This window comes from Diplodia seriata (genome assembly GCF_021436955.1).
Source record: "Diplodia seriata strain FDS-637 chromosome Unknown scaffold_3, whole genome shotgun sequence".
Lineage (NCBI taxonomy): Eukaryota > Fungi > Ascomycota > Dothideomycetes > Botryosphaeriales > Botryosphaeriaceae > Diplodia > Diplodia seriata.
In genome coordinates this window covers 3,852,255-3,873,654 of record NW_027117310.1, presented here as the reverse complement: position 1 = coordinate 3,873,654, position 21,400 = coordinate 3,852,255, and the positions used below count along the sequence as shown (strand labels likewise).

The following is a 21,400-nucleotide window of genomic DNA, read 5'->3' as shown; positions in this document are numbered from 1 at the left end:
TCGCGGCCGCCGCAGTTGCGCTGGATGCGAGGGTCCCTAGGCCGGCTGTCACGGCAAAGGCTACGACACCTACAGAGTAACAGAGATTGTTCCCAGAGCTCCGCTGTGGAGCGCTGCCGTGGAGCTCCGCAGTCGGCGCAGCGCGACTTGCATCTTGCATCTTGCATCTTGCATCCGAGCGGCGACATCCCGGCTTGTTCCCCGGACGTGTGGCGGTGCTGTCGCGGCGTCGTCATCTTCCGACTGCTTGGCCCCAGGAGCGACTAACCAACCCAAAAACCGCGCCTTCAAAACCTCCAGGCTCCCACCTTGCTACCCCCGAAAGCTCCCGCTCATATTCCACCCCACCGCCCGCTGTCTCGCCCATCACCCAGCCGCGCCATACCTCGCCTTCTCCGCCGCCTCCTGCACAGACCGCGACAGACTGCCCGCTGCTTGCAGCCCCAGCTCAACGCCAATCCAGCCGGGCCACGTCGAAGCCTGATCTTCAGGCACCCGCAAAGCCATGGTGCGCAAGCCCGAGCTTGTACCGCCCCCGCTCTCCCAGGCTACCTACCATCCGCCCTATCCCACCACTCCGCCCGACGAGCACCCGCCGCCATTTCCCGCCGACGCCAGTGGCTACCAATTTGTCTCTCACGAAGATGCCCGCCGTTCCGAGAGTGACGACGACATCAGCTCCTCGTCTGACTGGGACGAGCCCGAGGACGACGATGAGGACCAGAAGGGCAACATTCCTGCTGCGCTGAGGCCCGGTGGCCATCGTCCGACCTCGTCGCAGCAGGTCAAGCCCGACGAACTGCCCGCCTTGTTGCGCGTAGGGCCTCCGGGAGGCTCGCCCGCCCCCCGCATATCCATTGACTCGGAGGACGACAGAGCCAAAGCCGAGGAGAAGACTGAAGAGAAGAAGCCCGAGCCTCACTCCTCAGCCACGTCGCCGCCGCCTGCACTAACCACGCCGCCTCCACCCGCCGTTTCACCTCCAGCCCCCGCCGTGTCTACCCCTCCGCCTTCTGCAGGCCCAGCCTCTGAATCCCCAGCGACCACTTTGCTGGAACGTCGGCCCACCATACCTCTCAAATCACAGAATCCGTACCTGAATATCCAGTCACCATCAACTGGACAAAGCGCAGACCAAGACAATGCGCCCAAACCTTGGTCGCAGGAGCAGCCAATCCCCCAGGAGCCCATCGAAATGCCTTTGGACAACAGCACCCCAGTCGAGCAGTTCTCAAACATGTCTTTGGCAAACATTGCTGAGGACAGGGCCCAATCACCGCCGACTAAGCCCCCACCAGGTGTTCCTGGAGATGTTGTCAAGCAGACTACGGCTGATGTTACCTCTCCAACTTCACCCTCGCAGCGCCATGCCTCGGATGCCTCAAGCGTCTTCTACCCGGGCATGGACGTCTCCTCGCTGGATGGCCAAAGCTCGCGAACCCGCGGCCTCCCAGAAGACTCGGAAGCTCAGCCAAGTCGCACATGGCAAGAACAACAGGCCTGGGAAAAAAGCGAGAGGGAGAGGCGAGAGCGGGAGGCCGCTGCAGCGCAAGAGAAGGCTATGCAGGAGGAGAGGGAGAGACAAGCAGAAGAGGAGTGGCACAGAGGTGAGGCTGCTGCGAAAGCTGCTGAGCAATCTCAACCTCCCACTCGACCTACCGATGACACCGCTCCACCGCTACCTCCTCGGCCAGGGACTTCGTCGACCACGGCTGAACAGGCGCCCTCGCGTCCGCACAACATCGGCACCGCCGATGGCGCGGAATCTCCAGGCACAAAGCAAAGGAAGGAAAACTACTCTATCAAGCACATTAGGTGGTTTGACAGTCATACCAACAACCTGCGCGAAGCTCCTGTACTGACACAGAACGCCAATGGCCCCTGTCCTCTTTTGGCTCTCGTAAATGCGCTGGTCCTTTCAACTCCAGCACGTCAGCAGTCGAGCTTGATGGACGCTCTGAAGACGAGGGAGACCATCAGCCTTGGCTTGTTGTTGGATACTGTGTTTGATGAGCTCGTGTCTGGTCACAGGGGCACCGTCGCCCAGGAATTGCCTGACGTGGGTGACCTGTATGCCTTCCTTCTCGCGCTGCACACCGGCATGAATGTCAACCCGCAGTTCGTTGCGGCTGGGTCTGAAGGCCTCATTGACCATCCCATTTCCCAAGGACAATCCAATCCGGGCAGTTTTGAGCAGACTCGAGAGATGCGGCTTTACAGCACCTTCAAGGTTCCTTTGATTCATGGGTGGATTCCGCCTCCTGACTCGATTGCAACTGCGGCTTTTGGCCGGTCCGCGAAGACTTACGAAGACGCGCAGAATATCCAGTTCCACGAAGAAGAGCTTGAGGCAAAACTCTCGACATCGGGGCTGTCGCCTCAAGAACAGAATCTATATGAGGATTTACAAGCGATCAAGGAGTTCCTGCATAGATACCCAACCCAGTTAACTGATTATGGCCTCAAGGTTATGAAGGATAGCTTGAAGCCTGGTCAGTTCGCCATTCTTTTCCGTAACGACCACTTTTCCACCATCTACAAAGAGCCTCGATCGCAAAAGGTCTTCTCGCTGGTCACCGATACTGGCTACTCTAGCCACGAGGAGATAGTGTGGGAGAGCCTGGTTGATGTTACTGGTAGAGGGAGCGAGATGTTCTCTGGCGATTTCCGGGCAGTCAGCCACAACCAAGGGACTGGCCAAGAGAGACCGATCCGGAGCCTTCTAGACGACGAGCCTCCGCGCCAGGGCAGTGGCTTTGCCAACGGTGGCGGCGTCACCTACCCCCAGGAAAACGGCACCGTCGGCGCCACTCCATCCACCGAACAGGAAGACGCGGATCTCGCCCTGGCCCTGCAGCTCCAGGAAGAGGAAGACGACCGCCACCGCCGCGAGGCCGAGGAACGCCGGCGGCGGGAGAACGAGCTCTCGCACAACTTCCTCTCCAACGAAGCAATCACCAACGTCTCATCGCGCCCCGGCCGCATCACCGACCCCATCCGCGGCTCCGACGTCCGCCCGCTCATCCCCCCGCGCCGCAACAACAACAACAACAACAACAACAACAACGTCCCGCAGACCAACCGGCCCCGCGTCGACGGCGAGGAACCCCCGCCGCCGACGTACGAGCAGGCCGCCAACTCCCCCGTCTACGTCCCCGGCCAGGGCGGCCAGGGCCAGGGCCAGGGCCTGCCGAACCCGCCGCAGGGAGGAGCAGGAGCGCCCCACCACGGCCGCGGCCAGAGCGCCTACGCGTCGACCAGCAGCAGCCAGGGCCAGAGCTACTTCATCGGCGGGCGGCCGAGCGGGCGCGGCAGGCGGACGAGTCATCCCGCCGCGCCCGCGCCAGCTGCCGGTAGCGTGGCGGCGGGTCCCAGCGGCGGCGGCGGTGTTCCGTACGGCAGAAGGCATAGCGGGAGCGGTGGGCAACAACAAGGCGGCGGCGCGCCCGGGAAGGAGGAGAAGTGTGTTGTTATGTAGTCTTTTTGCTTCTTCTTCTTCTTCTTCTTTTCCTCCCGCTCAATCCCTTTCGTCCCACTCTTTTTCGGAGACCGATCCCCGCCCCTCCCCATCTCATTTTCGGGAGTGGAATGAATCTTAATGGCTTCCTTTTCTTTTTAAACGGATCTTTTGATGGATGGTTTGATGGACGGATGGTGTGATGGATGGTCGGTGTAACGGATACCCGTGTTTTTACTCTTCAATTCTAAGCCGGGGCGCACCCCCTTTTTGCCGGGCTGTGTCGTCGTCTTTGGCTGCTCGATGAATGGTTACTTTTTTTTTTTTTTTTTTTGCTATGATTGTGTCGGTCCTGCCTGGGTTTTCGTTCTTCTCTCGTTGTGGCGGAGGTGGGCGGGGGAGGGAGATAGATGAGTGATATGGATGTTTCTTCTTGTGGGACTGAGAAGGAGGACTGATATCTGGTGTCTTAGTAGCAGCAGGTGTTTCGATCGCCTAAGGTCTTAGTCACTTATCCAGTAATGTTCGAGCAGTTCATATTGCCAAGGTGCGTAATGCGCGAGCACCCATCTACCACGCTGTTGGCAATCAGCCATTTTCATGGCCGATTCTAAGTTCGACTGTACATTCGCGAACATTTCAGGCTTTCAGCTTTACGTAGGTGAACCAGTCTGTAGCGATGTTCCTTTGTCTGTTGTTTAAGTAATGCTTAAACTTAGAAAATGTCTTTCTAAGCCTCCTCTGGCCCCCTCAGGAGCGATCGATAGGGGGGGCATTTCACTGCTTCTTCCGCTCAGCGATACGACACCGACACACCACCTCCTCAGCTCGGCCCGCACCATCACCGCAAAGCAAGGGCCGCTTCGCCCCTGCCTTGCAACATTGTGCCAATTTTGGTCCGTTAGGCTGACTTTTATGGTTCAGTCCGTTGTCATCTGGGTTGTACGGATGATGCCCCTACATGCCTGGCCATTTTGTGTAACTGAAACTAAACTTATCTTCTACCGCTCTATAAGTGTAGCAGCCTGCCCATCCAGAGATGCCCCAGCAAACACCTCTCTCCCTCTCGAATTATTATCTTGAATCGACACTGCACAAAATGGCTTGCCTTAACACTACTGGTGAGCTACTCCATTCATCAATCATGCTGCGGCACTCATCAGACGATGATACTACGACGCGCTCGGCCCATACAGAGACCCGTTCTCGCAGGAGTAGTTCATCTACAACGCCAGCGAACACTGTGTCTCTTGTACAAGATGTAAGTGCATATGAGAATCATGCGCGTCCATAATTTTGCTGACATACTCCCAGTATGGCAACGACGAGGTGGAGGCTGCCTATCTTTCCAACACGAAGCCTACCTTGAACAGACCGCCGCAATCACCGATGGGAGAAGTTGGCAATCCAAAACCTTACAAGACCTCGTCGGGCGATTGGTGGGAATGGGAGCTCTTCGGGATAGTCGGCTCTGCGGTAGCACTGGGTGGCATCATACTTGTGCTCTGCTTGTTCCTGGACAAACCACAGCCTTCGTGGGAGCACATATCCCTCAACGCTCTGATCTCATGGCTCAGTACCGTTGCGAAGTTACTCGTCCTGATTCCCATCACCCGCAGCCTTGGTCAACTGAAATGGGTTTGGTTTAAGCAGAAGCACATGCCGTTGCTCGACATGGAGGTCTTCGATTCTGCCAGCCGTGGCGTATTGGGAAGCTTCTCTCTTTTGTGGAGACTTAAATGCCAGTAAGTTGTCTTCTATGTCTACGATATCCTTATATTCGGCGAACTATACTAAAACCAGCGTTTCACCAGGCAAACAGCCGCTCTCGGAGCTCTCGTCACCATCTTAGCAATAGGGATGGATCCCTTTATCCAAAACTTACTTCGGTATTACCAAAAAGCTTCCCTGGATAATCAACACCCGGCATCAATTTCCAATATTTCCTATTACGGTGTTTATAAATGCGAGGAAGGCTACAGTAAGTTCAATGATGTACCAAGCGAGTGGATGTTGCGATGACTAAGAAACGTAGAGCACACACCTGACCTAGTGCTGAAAATGAACGTCCTCAACTCGTTGTACGACGCAGACCCCTCTGAGTCCTGGGCCCAACCATATTACCTATGCCCCTCAGGAAACTGCACTTGGAATGATGTTGCGACCTTGGCCTTTTCAGCAACCTGCAACAACACAAGTGCGGGTTTGGAAAAAAAATGTGTCACAATGGAGACTGGCGAAACAAATTGCTCCGTCACATTGGCGGACGGCTTCGGCCTCTGGTTCCTTGACAACGAGTACTCAGCAACCTCTCTTGTCATCGCAGAAAGGAATCATTACCGCTATGGACAACCCGGCTACTCGCCTTTCTCGTTGAGGTCTGTATATGCATCCGGACCTAAGTTTCCCTCGAATGAATCTGTTTTCATATCTACGGAATGTACCCTCGAGCCAAACGTTCAGGTCTTTGACGCTTCTGTGGAGACTCTGAATGCTTCTACCGGCTCATCCTACAAGGAAACCTCGACGGCATCCTACCCGATGGATCTGACTGTCTCGTCAGATGTGGTTATCGATAGGGTTATCGATAATCAAAATTTCGGAATGTCCTTGACCTCTTGGGATGCGATACATCGGTTTCTACAAGATACCCTCGGAGGTTATGTCCTATGCTACGGATCGGGCGCCGATGTTGGATCATTAGACACCAACTTTACGGATTCAATGAAGTTCGAAGGGCCGCAAACGGATACGCTGCAGGTCATCTATTCGGGCAACTTCTCTCGCTGCAGCAACCCGGATCACAAAGTTGAGTGCGCCGTCAAAAACGTTGCTCGAGCTCTCACCAAATCCTTGCGCGACGCAGCTTACATCCGTAATGGCACGTCAGGCGCCGACATGACCATGGGTGAGACGTACGTCCCGGTGACGCACGTCGGGGTGCGATGGTACTGGATGGCCTTGCCGGTCACTGTCTGGATCCTCAGCGTGGTCACATTCCTCGGCACCGTATGGACTACTCGTCAAGCCAACGTTCAACCGTGGAGGAACAGTCCCATCCCGCTGCTTTTTTTGGGCATTGATCAGGGAGAGCGGCGTTTCTTGTGGGAGGATGGAGTTTCGAACGACGCTTGCCTCCGCAAAGCAGAGCAACTGAGCGGCAAGCTTGAGATTGAGGAAGACGGGGCAACGCTTGTCAGTCATTCTACTTGAGTGATGTTCGGGATATTCGGAGTTTTCATGACTTTCGCTGCGCCAGACTGAGTTGCAAGTTCAATGTTGGAGTTATGTTTTTTCAAAGGAAGCGGGTACGAAGTCCAAACCTTCCGTTACGAATTTCCTTGTAGCTTAGTCCCTGAAGACTTGCCTTCCGGTATCAATTCAGCTACCTGTTTTCTGCATACTATACCGGTTTCCAAAACATCTCTCGTCCCACCCCCTGACAGTCACATGCCTACACTTCAAAGCAACACATCCTGCCACGTCACATTCGAGAACGGCGGAACGTCCACCGCACAAACCGTCCCCGGCTCCGGCAGCGTCCCGTCTTCATAATACGCCTTCGTATACGCCGCGGTGCAAACCGACACCTGCTGCGGGGAGCAATGCTACACACACAGTGGTCAGCACAACAACAACAACAACAACAGCAAGTGCGATGCTTATCCATACCCCCATACCATCATGCTGCAACACCACGCTCCCCCTCAAACTCCTACTCGCATTCCGCGCCGACACCAGCGGCGTCACCGGATCGAGCGTATTCCCAATAATCAGCACGGGGTGCCTCGTCGCCACATCGACGAAATCCCCCCTATACACCTCCCGCGCGTCCATCTTCCACCGCGCACACGCCGCGATATCGAACGCGATGCGGTCCCCCGCCAACCTGCTGAGCGCCGACACCGCTTCCACATCGGGCACCACATCCTCCAGCCGCGCCGCCCGCACGCGCTTGTCGCCGCACTGAATCCCAAACCGGTTCTCGGTGAACACGGGGTCCTCGGCCGTCTGCAGCACGGCCAGCGCCGCGTCCAGCTGCCGGGACGAATTCGCCGACGGGAACAGCAGGGCGTCGAGGAAAGCGGCGAGGGGGGGCCAGAGGGCGAGGGTGGTTTGCGCGAGGAAGATGGCGTTGCGGACGGCGGTGTAGTCGAGGAGGCGGCCGGCGTGGGGGATGGGGGCGAACTTGACGGCGTGGATGAGGGCGTAGGTGGCGGTTTCGAGGGCGGCGGCGGTGGTGTTGGGGTGGGCGGCGAGGGCGCAGGCGCGGGGCCCGGCGGCGAGGCAGGCGGAGAGGAGGGCGCGGAAGGTTGCGTCGGTGGAGGTGAAGCCTTCGATGGCGCCGCTGGGTCCCGTGGTGTCAGTGTGTGTGTGCTTTCTCTCGCTCGCCCTCTCGGGTGGAAGGTGGAAGGGTGGGCTGGGACGACGTACTGCGAGTGGTAGTACTCGTGGATGTTCCACACCCCGTCCAAGACCATCCGTTCGATCCTGTCGGGGAACATGGCGGCGATGGTGGCGCCCAGCACCGTGCCGCCCGACAGACCTGTGTGATACGGTCACCATCATCATCTCTCTCTCTCTCTACCAAACGTCTCCCCCTTACCGTAGTAGCGCAGCAGCCCGTCCTCGTTCAACATCTCCGCAATGCGCAAGTAGTCCCTCGCCGCGAAGGAAAAGCCGAGGAGACTACCGATGTCCTTCCCGTTGTCGTAGCAGGCGGTGGCGAGGTTCTCCCCGCTCGCCCAGAGCCTGCCGAGCGTCGTGTCGGACGCGTTGCCGTTGGCGCGCGAGTTCTGGAAGGTGGCGTTGATCCGCTCCGCCGCGCTCTGGTAGCATAGCAGTGGGATCGTTTTACCGGCACTTCTGCATATCCACGAGGGGGAGGAGGGGCTTGTGTCAGTGATGGTGGCCAAAAAAAAAAATGGTGAAGCACGTAACGAGTAAGGGAATCTTTCTTACCTGGGGTCAAAGCTGATCAAGTCGTAGAAGCCGCCCGTCACGCTAGTCGACGGAAAAGTAAGCGATGCTGTTACTTCGGTCTATATATATATATATATTGCCGCAAAGAGAAAAGAAGAAGAATCAACCAGCTTACGCTTGCATCACCGGACCCAACGTGACCATCAACTGCTGCCCGCTCGCTCCCGGGCCGCCAAAGTTAATCAAAATACTGCCCTTCGAGGGCTGCTTCGAGGCCGTGTACTTGATGAGCTCGATGCCGAGGTCGGTCGAGTCGGGGCTGGTGTAGTCCAGCGGCACAGAGACGTTGCCGCATTCGAACGGCGGCGACCCGTTGATCTCGCAGGGGCCCCATTGGATATCCCGGGTGCCGTTTTGTGCCTGAGCGTGGACGCTGGTATACGCGAGCGCGGCTTGCAAAAGGAGCAGCAGCCGCAGAGATGTGAGGCCGAGAGACATGTTTACCGGAAATTGATTGAATCGGGAAAGGGACACTGCGCAACACCACTCTCGGTGTGATCTTTAATATACCTCTCCAACCCCGCTCAGACATTGACGTCATTGCGCTGAAGGAAGAGGGTGAAGGATGGGTGTGGTTGCGCATCCACCCGCAGCAAGACTGATGATCCTCCGCACACGAGGCTTAAACACGCCTGCCGGCATAGCCGAGCCGTAAGGCGTGCGCTTGGCTTTCTCCAGAAGTGGTAGTCAGAATAGCCTCGGAGTGGTACGGGGTTCCCGGGGGGCGGAGAAGTTGTCCAATAGAATCATCATTCCCGCACCCGACCCCGCGAAGGATTCTGGCGTAACGTTGGACGCGGCCGCGTAGCCACTACAGCGAACATCATCCTTCTGCTTACGTTGTCCCCATCACCTGGGCTCAACACGAGAAGGACGGATATCATGTCCTCCCATAGCAGGTGACAGAACATTTCAGCCCTCTAAGCTCACCGAAGTCAACACATTCTTCATATGGTTAGTTGAATACAAGATCTAGACCTAAATAAGCATTTAGAACTTACATTTATGTCTGGACCTTGAATCCAACTACTCGTTCCATGTGAGTATGGTGGTAAGTCTGTTTTGCTCACCGATGGTCTAGAGCACACATCCACAACCGAGGCCATCAAAAGTTCAGTTTCCTTCGGATCAAGACGGACCCAGAAGCGCGGGCCTTGCTATAATACAACAAAAGAATCGAAAATCCAAACACGACAAGCCGTATTAAATCGCATAACAGAAAGCATCGGCAGTGCAAATAGCCTTAGCAGGAAACAAATCTCTCTCCCACCCAAAAACCATCCCGAGGTCTTTGCCCAACGCGCCACCTCCTACTTCTTCAACGCCTTCTCCGGATCCTTAACGAAAGCCTTGCACCACTTATCCCACTCCCTTGCGCCCTTGCCCACGACCTGTCGGAAGTCGTCCTTGACCTCTGCCACCTCCCACTGCTCGTCCTCCCAATTGCGCCGCTCGCCCGTCGTCTGGCTGGGCGCCCAGCCGATGGCCTCGAGGACCTCCGTCTCCGTCGGGCTGGGCCCGCCCGCGCTCGCGAACAGCTTCGGGTCGCGCTCGTGGCAGCGGGCGGCGAGGTAGCGGCGCAGGACGTCGAGGCGGCGGGAGGGGGTGAAGGTGAGTTTGAGCTTGCCTTCTTCTCCTCCTTCTTCTTGCCCTCCTCCTTCTTCTTGCCCTCCTCCTCCGTCCGCGTCCTTTGCGCCCCCGCCCTCCTTCGCCCCCGTCTCCCCCTCCGCCTTCCCACCCGCGGTCGAGGCCGACGGCGACGACGACGCCAGCCGCCTCGTCGTCGACCGTGCAATCTTGGCGCCCCGCATCGACGAGTACATCCACACGGCGTCCATCTCGACGAGGCCGCCAAACGGCCACACGACCGTCGCCAGCACGTCGACGGCGAAGGAGACGGGCAGCAGCCCCGTGGCCAGGACGGCGTCGCGCTGCGCCTTGGTCTTGGTGCGCAGCATGCTACTGACAAACTCGGCGCGCATGGCGGCGGGGTCGTCGCTCGTGGCGCCGGTGGTCGAGGAGGGCGGGTAGACGATGACCATGTCGGTGAGGCCGACGGTTTTCTTCGTGGAGTGAGAGTCCTCGGGGACGGGGTTGGGGGCGTTGGGGGCGTCGTGGTCGTGGTCGTGGGTGGTGGTGTCGGCGGGGGCGGGTCCTTTCTGCTTGCCGCCGCCGCCGCCACCGTCGCCGCCCAGGCGGTTGATGAAGTCGAGGTTCGACGAGGTGGTCTGGTTGACGGCCCAGTCGATTGTGCGGGTGGCCCTGCTCTTGATGCCCTTCCAGCTGGCCGTCTTGGCGGTGCTGGTCTTGGCCTCGCGCACTTCTTCCTGCCACTTGCGCTGCACCTTGCGCATGCGCTCCTCCTTCTCGCCCTCGGCCGGCTTGGAGAGTGGCGGCGGCGGCGGCGTGTAGATGATGAAGCGGTCCGGGATCGCGTCCGGCGCCGTGTCCTTCAGCGCCGGCTTGGGGAAGGGGATGAGGTAGGCGATTAGCTTGTGCGGGTCGCGCGTGTAGTGGATGGGGTTGGCCGGGTCGTCGTCTGAGAAGACTTGGCGGGTCCGCCGGGGTGGAGGGGGTGGCTGGTATGGTGTTGCAAGCTGCTGGTCGGGACGGGGCGGGTATGGCGGCGGTTTCTCGTCGTCATGGGTTTCCACAGGATGTGGTTCTAGTTGTTGTTGTGGACGCGGAGGGTATGGCGGTGGCTTTTCGTCCTCATGGTCTTCTACAGGCTGTGGTTGTGGAGGGGGGATTTCCTCGTGATCTTCTGCGGGGAGAGATTCCGGCTGGTGGTGGAGTCGGGGAGGGTACGGCGGAGGTCTTTCCTCTCCGTCTTGTCCTTCCGGAGACGCGGGGTGGTAGAACTCCTGGACGGGGCCGCTGTGGTAATCCATGGTGTAGCGATGGGATTCCTAGAGGGTGGGTGGATGCAGTATTTAGATGTCGTGGGTGTGGCTATGTATGACGTCTCGTGCACGCGCAAGCAAGTGGGCGCATGGGCTGCGCCTTCCCGCCAACCAACAGAGTGGCCGCGTGTCGTGGCGGAGGCGGCTGGCAGCGGAACAAGCATTGCGACAAGCTCTCACTTAAAGCTTCGCTGCCCGTCGCGCCCAGTGACGTCATTGTCGCGGACCTATCTACCCCTCAACACCAAAGAACGACGTCTATCCATCGCTGCAAGGATCAGCACACCTGCAAACCCACTGCAGTCGGAGACGGGGAGTCGGTCCTTCCGTTTGAGCGTTCCAGCCCTCAATTCTTCTTAACTCCGCTCAGCTCCGCCCTACTTACCCTTTCCAGACCATCCATCGCCCTCACCCACGGCCATATAAACAGCCAACATCCCAAACTCCACAGCCCAGAAACCAACCATCCACAGCCCAAAGCTCCATCCACCACAAACCAAGCACCAAAAACGGAACCATGGCCTCCTCCCCCGCCGACGACAACGCCGCCCCATCACCAACCACCACCACCAAACCCTACCTCCACGGCTACCACGCCTCAGTCCTCCGCTCGCACAGCGCCCGCACCGCGCAAAACAGCTGCCCGCACCTCCTCCCCCACCTGCGGCCGGGCATGCGGGTCCTCGACGTCGGTTGCGGACCAGGCACCATCACGACCGACCTAGCCGCCATCATCGCCTCCCCCTCCTCCCCCTCCCCCTCTTCTCCTCCATCCCCCACCATCACCACCGACAACAACAACAACAAAACGGGCCACATAACCGCCCTCGACGCCTCCCCCACCGTCCTCGCCACCGCGCGCGCCCACGCCGACAAAACAGGGACGACCAACATCGATTTCCGCCTCGGCGACGCGTGCGCGCTGCCCTTCGCCGCGGGCGTTTTCGACGCCGTCCACGCGAACCAGGTCGTCCAGCACGTCGCGGACCCCGTCGCCGCGGTGCGCGAGATGCGGCGAGTCGTGCGGGCCGACGGCGGGGTCGTCGCGTTGAGGGAGGGGGATGGGCATGTGTGGTTTTGTCCCCCTCTTCCTCCGACTCCGACGACGACGGGGGGTGGTGGTGGTGAGGAAGAGGGGGGTGAAGAGGAAGAGGCAGAAGAGAACCCCGGAGACGTGTTGGCGGAGTGGTACGAGCTGTGGCTGCGGATGGCGCGGGACGCGGGCGCGGAGCCGATGGCGGGGCGGCGGCTGCTGAGCTACGCGCTGCGGGCGGGGTGGGCGCCGGACGAGGTGAAGGCCGGCGTCGGGAGCCAGTGTTGGGCGGGGAGGGGGGAGTTGCGGGAGTGGTGCGGCATGTGGGCGGATAGGGTCGTGTTGAGCGAGTTCGCGGATAATGCGGTGGAAGGGGGGTATGCGACGAGGGAGGGGTTGGAGAGGCTGGCGGGGGCGTGGAGGGCGTTTGCGGAGGTCGAGGGCGCGTGGTACGGGATGATGCAGGGCGAGGCGATTCTCACGAGGCGCGGGTAGTGGAGAAGAGAAGAGCTGGATCGTCTCGGGCTTGATGTGCGTCGGGTGGCTTCTTTGATGTCCTTGAGACAGCATGTTTGCGCGATCAGAGAGCCTTTATTGCAGGAGGTGATGAGTATGATGCAAATGTCCTGTTTGGGCTTCCCATTCGGATATATCCTCGAGTGAATGCAACGCCGCCAGCCGCAAACATTGTGGATGTCAATTCCCGGTTTATAAAGCACTGCACATCACCCCAGTCAAGCAAAAGTTTACCTCATCCCCATCCAAGATGCTACTGTGAGCAACTATATGTACCCTTCATTCCGACTGCAGCACCCTCGGAACCGAGTATTGCGGCTGGAGCAAATTCTTGCCATCAACATCCCTAATCGTGAGCCTATCCACAACATCCGCAAAAACGTCAAACGTCCGAACCTACGCAAAGCAAGTTAGTCAGTCAACGAGAAACCCACTTTTCCCCCTTCCCTCCGTCCAGCCACGAAAGAAAAGAAGACCGTTTCCACGCACACATACATTAACAGCAACCCAGCCGCCTTGCCCCCCCTCGCCATGCTCCTCAGCGTCCGACGAAATGTTGTCGACGAGGACGCTGGTGCCGCACAGCACGCAGAACTTGTGCGGCTTCCGCTTCCGCCCGAAGCAATACTTGCCCATGCGGCCCCCACCAACGACGAACCGGACATCCTCGGTACGCGCGTAGGCCAGCAGATAGCCGTTCTTGGTGCAGATGGAGCAGTTGCAGCGGACGACGGGCGTGGCGAGGATGTCGGGCAGCGTCGCGGTGAATTGGATGCGGCCGCAGTGGCAGGTTGCTGTGTATGTCGTCATGGCCATGGTGGGAGTGGAAGGGAGGGAGGGGAGAGAGGCAACAATGTTGGCGATATTGACGATGCAGAGAGGGCGGTGATGGGGTGCGGGTCCGAAGGTGAGGTGGTGGTTGGTGGTGGTGTCTGGGTGTCGTAGGTATCGCTGAGCGGAAGAAGCAGTGTAATACACCCTTATCGCAATCGCTCCTGCCAGCGGCGGAATGATGTTGGCGTTCACGAGTGCTTTAAGTAGGTTGGGCGGCGCAGAGCTGTGCTGTGCTGCTACCCTGGTACGGCACAGCGAAAACGGCTGCGGCGTGGCTTCGATTGGCTCAGCCGCTCGTGGGTCGCCAGGCAGCAGCAGAGGCGGGAACACGCAGGACTTGAGGCAAACGCGCTTGCTTGGAGACTGCTCGACGATGAGTCATTGGCGAGCACGTTGGCATGCAAGCGCTCTGTTTGGGCGCGGTTTGTGCTTGGAAGCGGGTTTGTTATTGCGAGAGCACATCTATGCTTGTATGTCAGCGTTGCAAGAATCTATTCTTTTGGCAGACCTCAACAGTAAGGCAAAACCCTCGACACCGGAATCAGGGTAAACGCGCTAGCGAATAGGGAGGGTACGCAAGGGTGTGAAACAGTGGTTTGGTAAAAAGCAAAGATGATAACGAAAAACAATAGCATGAACGCCGTTGTGGAAACATACCAAAGGCAGCATATTTTCTTCGAGGAACCTATTCAACTCCAAGGCGATTAGCGTCTGTCAGTGAGTACCAATCGGTCTTGATCATGCACCGCTACTCAAGATCCCGGCAACAGATCGTTAAACCATCGCAAAGCGGCAAAAGTGTTATACATACCAACCAACCGCTCCACTCCACAACCACCAGTCCCAATTCAATGTCTAGATAGACTCACTGATTCACTTTCAAACAAGCGCAACTGTATCTGCTTAAACCAAAGGTTGAGATTTGGATAAGTATTTCATTTGTTCGAGCAGGTCGTCATCGGCCCTTCGTCAAGATACACGCAACTGCTCTTAATTTATTCATAACGTCCTGCAACCGGGAGGAGAGCTTTTTGCACCCTCGCAGCAGAAGAAACTTCGATGCGGCCGTCCCATCATCCATCATCCCATCCCTCCCCACAGCCAACCGTCCCGGAAAACCCCCGCCTTTCCCCCATTCACCCTCTAGGGCGTAGTCGTCTGCGGGACACCCGTGCAGCCGACGGCAATGCCCTGAGTGAACAAACCGCCAGCAACGGGGATGAACCCAGAAACAGCCTTCGCAATCTCACCCGCAATCCCACAGCCGCCCGTCGTCGGGTTAACCGCGGCATCGATGCTAATAATCAGATCATCCGCCTGCAGCTGATCATCAATATACGCCGTCACCCGCAGTTCACTGGGGACCTTATAACCCGTGGTGACGACCGTGCACTCGACCTGGGACGCGATATCGCTCTCGTCCTTGCACGCGTCCTCGCAGCTCGTGGCGCTCCTGGGGCCGCAGGGCGAGTCTGCTTTTCCGGGGGTGCCTTCCTGCCAGGTGAAGCCGGTGCAGCCGCCGTATACGTTGTACTTGTTGCGGTCGGCGATGTTGCGGAGCACCTCCCACATGGACTGGATGAGGCCGTCGCGCATCTGGTTCTGCTGCAGGCCCGGCGTCTGGCCCCACGCGCCGTTCATCTTGATCGACACCGTCAGGTCCGGCTTGCTGTCCGACTCGGCCGTGCACGGGTTGTTGTCCGATTGGATGTCCTTGTCCGTGATGACGGACCGCTCGTTGCCCGCCGTGTCGTAGAGGACCTGGTGGGGAGAAGGTGCCGTGTGGTTAGCTTGGATGCTTGCGGGGAGGGGAAATCGGGGCGGGATTTTGCGTAAGTACATACCTGCCAGGTCTGGGCGAAGAGGTCGATGTTGCCGACGTCGATCATGTTGTCGCTGTAGCGGACGTCCATCTGCACTTCGGCAGTGGCCTGCGTGGCCAGAGCCGCGACGGCGAGGAGGATGGCGTTGTTGGTCTTCATGGTCTTTGAGGGAAAGGTTAGCAATTTGATCAGACCGCATTGGGTTGCGTACTTACGGTTGCTCGGAAAGAGTGACTGCGGAGGCTGTCGAATGAGGGTGGTGTGGTTGGAGAAAGGTCTCACTCAGCGTTGCGTGCGGCGCCTTTATAGAGAGCCTCACGCTGTCCAAGCATGCCCTTGCCCGGACTGCATGAGTCTCTCCCGGCGTGACGATCCGGCGTGAGGCCTGACATGCACCTGTTCTCGGGAGGAGGTCGTTGCTCGTGCCAAGGCTTCGTATCTCTCGGTATCAGGATACATGTCCTCTGCGGCGAGGCCCAGCTGACCGGAATCCGACTCAGTGAGTTTCATAGCGTGGGTTGAGTCAAGTAGTGTGATTAACTTCCATAGTAAGTTTGACCCGTGCGCATCCTGTGCGCATCACTTCGGAAGACATCCGAAGAGCCTCTCGGTCGAGCGAATGAGCGGCTTTCGCCAAATCAGACTTTTTGAATGTTCAAGGCATCCCCTATCCAACGTGCTTCTGTTGGTGGTGGATGGTGAAGAAGAAGGTGGACTGGTTAGTGTGAGGTTGGAGGCCTATGTCAGCGAGTCATATTACACCGTTCGGTGGGAATTATATGGGGTAGCTTCCACTATCTGAAGCGACTTATGACGTACGCGGGCTTCTACTACAGGGAACGTTACTTACAAAGAGCATAGCCTCAGGTAATTTCGGCTAAGGCTGATGGGAGGCCCAAAACCTGGCGCTAATCCATCGAGGCTGAAGGATTCAACGGCGGCCCGCCTCCGCCTTACTCGCGCCCGGCGAGATTCTCGCCCGCAACTGATTCATTGATCGCCGGAAGGAGCGTCGGAGTGACGGTGAAGCGCGAACGGCAGGAGCAATGAGGCTAGTGGTCGCTGCCGAGATGCGGCAACCAAGCATCCAGAGACGTTAACCCCACAACCACTGCTCTTATCGCTGTCCTCAGGCACCCCGTTCGCCGGCTCATGCCGCCAGGGACGAGGCTGCTACTCATGTCAACAGAACCCATTCCAGAACAACGCCCCTTGCTCTCGACCCACCCACCGCCCCGGCCGGTGTTTCCCGCCCTACCTTGATGGATTCATGCCTCAAAACTGCCGTTCTGATCCTGTGCAGATCAGGCGCATGGACAACCTCTCGGTCTAGGTTTGACGGAAACCCCGGTTTCACCCAGTTTCTCCGTCGGTTTCCAGCGCTAAAGCTTGTGCCTCGACGATTGGCAAACGCACTTGCCCTGTTCAGATGCTCTGGCTCGCGAGGTGGAGTGTCGACGGAACCGGGTACGAGGTTACCCCAGTGGGTTCGTTGCAGAGGTTGTCGGGACGCCGAAGTGGGAAACAGTCAATAACAGCATACACCCACCCATAGCCGGTCGTCTGCTGGTACTCTTCCGAGTTGCGGGATTCCCTCTCTTGACCTCCTCCTCAGCTGTCTTCACACTTCGTTCCTTGGTATCTTCTCTTTGTAGAGTTCCTCCGCACGTCGAGCGACATTATCATTGATTCCTCTACCGCCGAGCGTTCCCTATCAGACGGACTGTCGAGTCGAGCATCATGCAGTAACCTGTGTCGCATCTACAGGCGCTTTCTTGGCAGGGGTTAGCGCAAGACTAGCTCGCACCATCACCGCCTCCAGGCTCGCCGAACACTTGTATCTCAGAGATGAGATGATACGACACTATTCTTACTGCGAGCTTCTGTCCACCGTCGGATGATATCACGCTTCATTGGATCCGGATATCCAAATCTCGAAATTATACGCTTTACCTCCGTCGGCTGGGGTTCGATGCTAGACTTGAGAATGAATCGGTCGAGCGAGGAGTAGTAACCCTCCTCCTTCACGCCAGTCTGTGGTTCCATTCATCCAGTCAGCCACCACCTTGGCAAGAAAATAGCGGTGAGAGCACGGCGTGGGGGACTACTACTCACCGTATCAACATAGTCTAAACAGGCCGCTTGAAGCTCGCGTCGAGCCTCTCAATGCGCCAGTGGAAGTGAAAGGCGCACCAAAGCTTGGAAGTGACGAAGACGACCTCGCGCTTCACGACGTCGAGCGCTTCGAAAACCTTATTGAACACCTCGCCGACCTCACCCTCATTGTCGTGCATGTAGGCATCGTCAACGTGACGGCTCGAGCGGCTACCTAATAGCATTCAGTTACTACGGCCGTGGTGAATCGTTCCCCCGTGATCGAGACTATTCAGCGACGCCCATCAACAGAAGGCTCTCAACCAGCAAGACAAGGGAGTTGAAGGCAGTGAGTCCTACGTTACGATCGGTTCACAGCCGGCAATGCATTCTCTTGTCGTATGATGCCACACATACCGTGGTGGTCCCTTGAGATGACTCTCGTGGCAGCGTTAATCGCAATTCTGAAGTGAGACCGGGAGGCAGACTGCAGTGGCCGCAGGACAATAAGGACGGGATGACCGGTGCGAGCATCGTGCACGAACGACATTGCTTCCACGCCTGGCTGGCTCGGTACCTCTTGCTTCGGTAGAGTTTGTTCGTCTGTGACACGTGAGTCCTGACTGCCGAGTCCTCCCACTCGGAGACCTATGATACGACGAGGACGTGGCCTTGTGCCATGCTGCAAAGCTGGAACGGGCCGTCGAATCAGCCCATCTGCATGGATACCCAGCCAAGAGGCGAGGGTGGGTTGATCCTCTGTCCCCTCTGGTGGTTTCTCCAAGCGTAGCCGAACCGCAGTGCGCGAATAGCGCTGGCCGATTGCGTGTACTGCAGCGCTTGATGTGAACACCACAGCCCTTCCGACTAGATGCTCCAGGTGCAACCATGCGAGCCATGTGTCCAAGTAAGGGCGTAGGCGCAAGCAATATTCTTCTCTTTGCCGTCATTCCTCGCACCCATGGGGACTGGACACGACGTGGAGAAGCACGCGCAGTTACGTAGGTTGACAGGTGAGACGAAGTCAGGTTCGACTTGCTGGTCCAACAGGATCCGCGTTCTAGACCCTACCCAGCACCCGAGGCTTTTCTTATCAACCGCCGCCGAAAGGTATGTAGAGCGTCTCGAGTTACTGGGGCAGGTGTCAAAATCTTCGGCAACGTACTGACTCTGCTTGAATCTGGTTCCCAGCATAGAAGGTGCAAAGGAATAAAAAGCTGCAGACTCATCGCAACGTCGGTCCTCTCCTAGTTCTTTACAGAGGTACGGTGGGACCCATGTACGGGTATCTGTTCGGATTCGGATTGGCCGATGCGAGCCAAGGATGGAAGCAGGCTCCACAATGTTGCCAGATGTGGACTTCTGCGATGCAGGATAGGAAGGTAAGGAGAGATCTGACATCCGCGTTGGTGGTAGGGCGATAATGCAGATGCAAGCGTCTGTGCCGCAAGCACGACATCAAGGGCCAAGGAAAAGACAACTGCCGATGAAAGTTCGGGTCGGTCGGCATTTCCGATCTCGAGCGGCCAGCGAGCTGGGATCCGAGGCGATCCAGTGTTCTTTGATGTATTTGTTGTCGTCGGTGGCTCGTCCGGCTGCTCGGCACAAAAGTGGTGGAAAAGACAGGGTGGGCTGGCGAGATCATATGCGGGGTGGCGTGCTTACTTGGTTTCTTTCCAGGGATCTTGTAGGACGCGTCAGCCGTGCAAGCGACAACCTCCTTTTCTGGAACATCTTCTAAATATCTGCCAGCATGCCCCGGGACATTTTCTCTACCGTTATAGCCTGGGATTGCATCTCCAAGAGAAAGGGGAGGAAGAGGGAGGACCCTGTGTTTGGCTGGAATGTCAGGCGAGGTCCGCGGTAAAGCAAAGATGCGTTTCAAGCTGCCGCTTTCATGTAAGGTGCATCGCCGGCCCCACCAAGCAGGAGACATGCGCACTAAGTGCGTGGCGACTTCCATTGTCCTGCACCTGGGCGTATATGGGGAAATGTGCGCGCTCTCACTGGTGGAGCTGCGGCGGCTGCAAGAAGCGAAGAGGGATACATTAACGGAGTGGGACCAATCATCGTGGGTCCAATTTGTTTATGCCAAGTCGCGTATGCCAGCTGTTAAACGCCCCAGGCTTTCCGCTTCGGGGAAGTACAGATAAGGCGAAAAGTGTCCGCGAAGAAAAGGGCAACGCAGGAACCAAGCTCGCGCGGCAAAGGAGCCGCGGCTCTGGGCGCTGCGTAAGCCCGTCACACAAGCATCGGACAAGATGTTAGTGACGGGTTGCACGACTGGCTGGGTAAAAGGAAGATCTTGCTTCAAACCATGTTTCCAACTTTTCTCCGTCGGAAGCGCTCAGTCGCGTGCGGCTTGGCGGCGCCGTTTCATTTGCACCGGGCCGAGCGAGGGGGTCGAGACAGGCGGGTGTAGAGCGGGTGGAGTTGTAGCACATGCAACTGGCCAGCCAACTGGGGGTGATGTTAAGGTGCTGACGACGACTTTTGCTTGGCGGCGATCCGGGTTGCGGGGGAGCAGTGCCGGTAAGGGAGCTGCCAAGCGTTGCGCATCACCCTAGCGCCTCATCCGGCCTGCTGCCCCGAGCCTCAATGTTTATCAGTCCAATCATGGGGGCTGCGTTTCAACGCACGTTGTCGGGAGTTTCGGGGGTGGCAGGGCGGTCCGTGGCGGGTCATGATACACGGACGCCGCTGTGCCTGGTTCGCCAAGCCGCCGGACAGGAAGCTTGAGGCAGCCGCAAGGGTTGCGCTGCTATAGCGACACCATGGTCGACCTCCCGCCTGCCTCGAACAGCATGGCTGCTACACTTGGCGTTCTGCTTTGCCGCCGCTAACGTGAATCTGCCGTCAATTTGCGGAGACAAAGCGTACGCGGCGGCCAATATCGTCGCTTGGCACTGCGTCTCCTGGAGGCCATGGGAGAGTTGGTTGTAAACAGCTAAGGCAGGGCGAAGTGCTGTATAAAGCTGCTCGTCCAAGGCCCTTCTGCTGTGACACCACCATCCACTTCTTCCCTTCTCTTCACCAGCCCACCCAGCCGCAGCCCAGCTCATCAGCCACCATGGTTCACATCTCTGCCTCCCTCGTTTCCCTGGCTGTGAGCCTCTTCGCTGGCGGCGTCCTCGCCCACCCCGGCCACCATGGCACGACCGAGATGAAGTCTCGCGCCGAGTACATGGCCAACGCCAAGCGCACCTCGCTCTCGCACTGCGCCGACGTGCTCAAGGCCCGCGGTACCATGGACAAGATCGTCGAGCGCCGCCAGAACAAGGTCGAGCAGATCCGCGAGAAGCGTGGCATCAAGAAGAGGTCTCTGCTCAAGGCCCGCGACTTTGACGACGTCCTCAACACCGACCACGAGTCCAACCTCACCGGCATCACCCCCGAGACGGACCCGGCCGCCTTCTTCGGTGACCTGCCGTCTTGCGTGCTGTCTCCCGAGGTCACCGAAGGTCCTTACTACGTCAGTGGCGAGACTGTCCGCACCGACATGACCGAGGGCCAGGGTGGCGTGTGAGTTCCCCCGCTTGGCGTGGAAAGTGGATAGAGTTTTTTGCTGACAGTCAAACAAACAGCGAGCTCTACGTCGACGTCATGGTCATGGACACTGAGACGTGCGAGCCGTTGACGGGTGTGGCGCTCGACTTCTGGGCGTGCAACTCGACGGGCGTCTACTCGGGCGTCGTCGCAGGCGGCAACGGCAACGAAGCCGACGAGAGCAACCTCCAGAACAAGGCGCTCCGTGGCA

The 21,400-nt window shown here is 58.1% G+C and overlaps 5 protein-coding genes across 5 annotated transcripts; 2 read left to right on the top strand and 3 right to left on the bottom strand.

Annotated features, from left to right (window-relative positions):
- Window positions 1-505: 505 nt before the first annotated feature.
- SLS55_003842 (uncharacterized protein) lies at window positions 506-5,206 on the top strand (the record flags this gene model as incomplete). Its single annotated transcript, XM_066775306.1, has 2 exons — window positions 506-3,469; window positions 4,772-5,206. 2 exons carry the CDS (start codon window positions 506-508, stop codon window positions 5,204-5,206), a joined length of 3,399 nt encoding a protein of 1,132 aa, XP_066635425.1.
- Window positions 5,207-8,025: 2,819 nt separating this feature from the next.
- SLS55_003841 (uncharacterized protein) lies at window positions 8,026-8,563 on the bottom strand (the record flags this gene model as incomplete). Its single annotated transcript, XM_066775305.1, has 2 exons — window positions 8,026-8,323; window positions 8,556-8,563. 2 exons carry the CDS (start codon window positions 8,561-8,563, stop codon window positions 8,026-8,028), a joined length of 306 nt encoding a protein of 101 aa, XP_066635424.1.
- Window positions 8,564-9,750: 1,187 nt separating this feature from the next.
- SLS55_003840 (uncharacterized protein) lies at window positions 9,751-11,331 on the bottom strand (the record flags this gene model as incomplete). Its single annotated transcript, XM_066775304.1, has 1 exon — window positions 9,751-11,331. The coding sequence occupies one exon, from the start codon at window positions 11,329-11,331 to the stop codon at window positions 9,751-9,753; it is 1,581 nt and encodes a 526-aa protein (XP_066635423.1).
- Window positions 11,332-14,869: 3,538 nt separating this feature from the next.
- On the bottom strand, window positions 14,870-15,615 carry SLS55_003839 (uncharacterized protein; the record flags this gene model as incomplete). Its single annotated transcript, XM_066775303.1, has 3 exons — window positions 14,870-15,487; window positions 15,571-15,579; window positions 15,607-15,615. 3 exons carry the CDS (start codon window positions 15,613-15,615, stop codon window positions 14,870-14,872), a joined length of 636 nt encoding a protein of 211 aa, XP_066635422.1.
- A 5,085-nt stretch (window positions 15,616-20,700) lies between these two features.
- SLS55_003838 (uncharacterized protein) lies at window positions 20,701-21,169 on the top strand (the record flags this gene model as incomplete). Its single annotated transcript, XM_066775302.1, has 1 exon — window positions 20,701-21,169. A coding segment is annotated over one exon (469 nt), but the record flags the coding sequence as incomplete, so codon positions are not given.
- Between the last annotated feature and the right edge of the window lie 231 nt (window positions 21,170-21,400).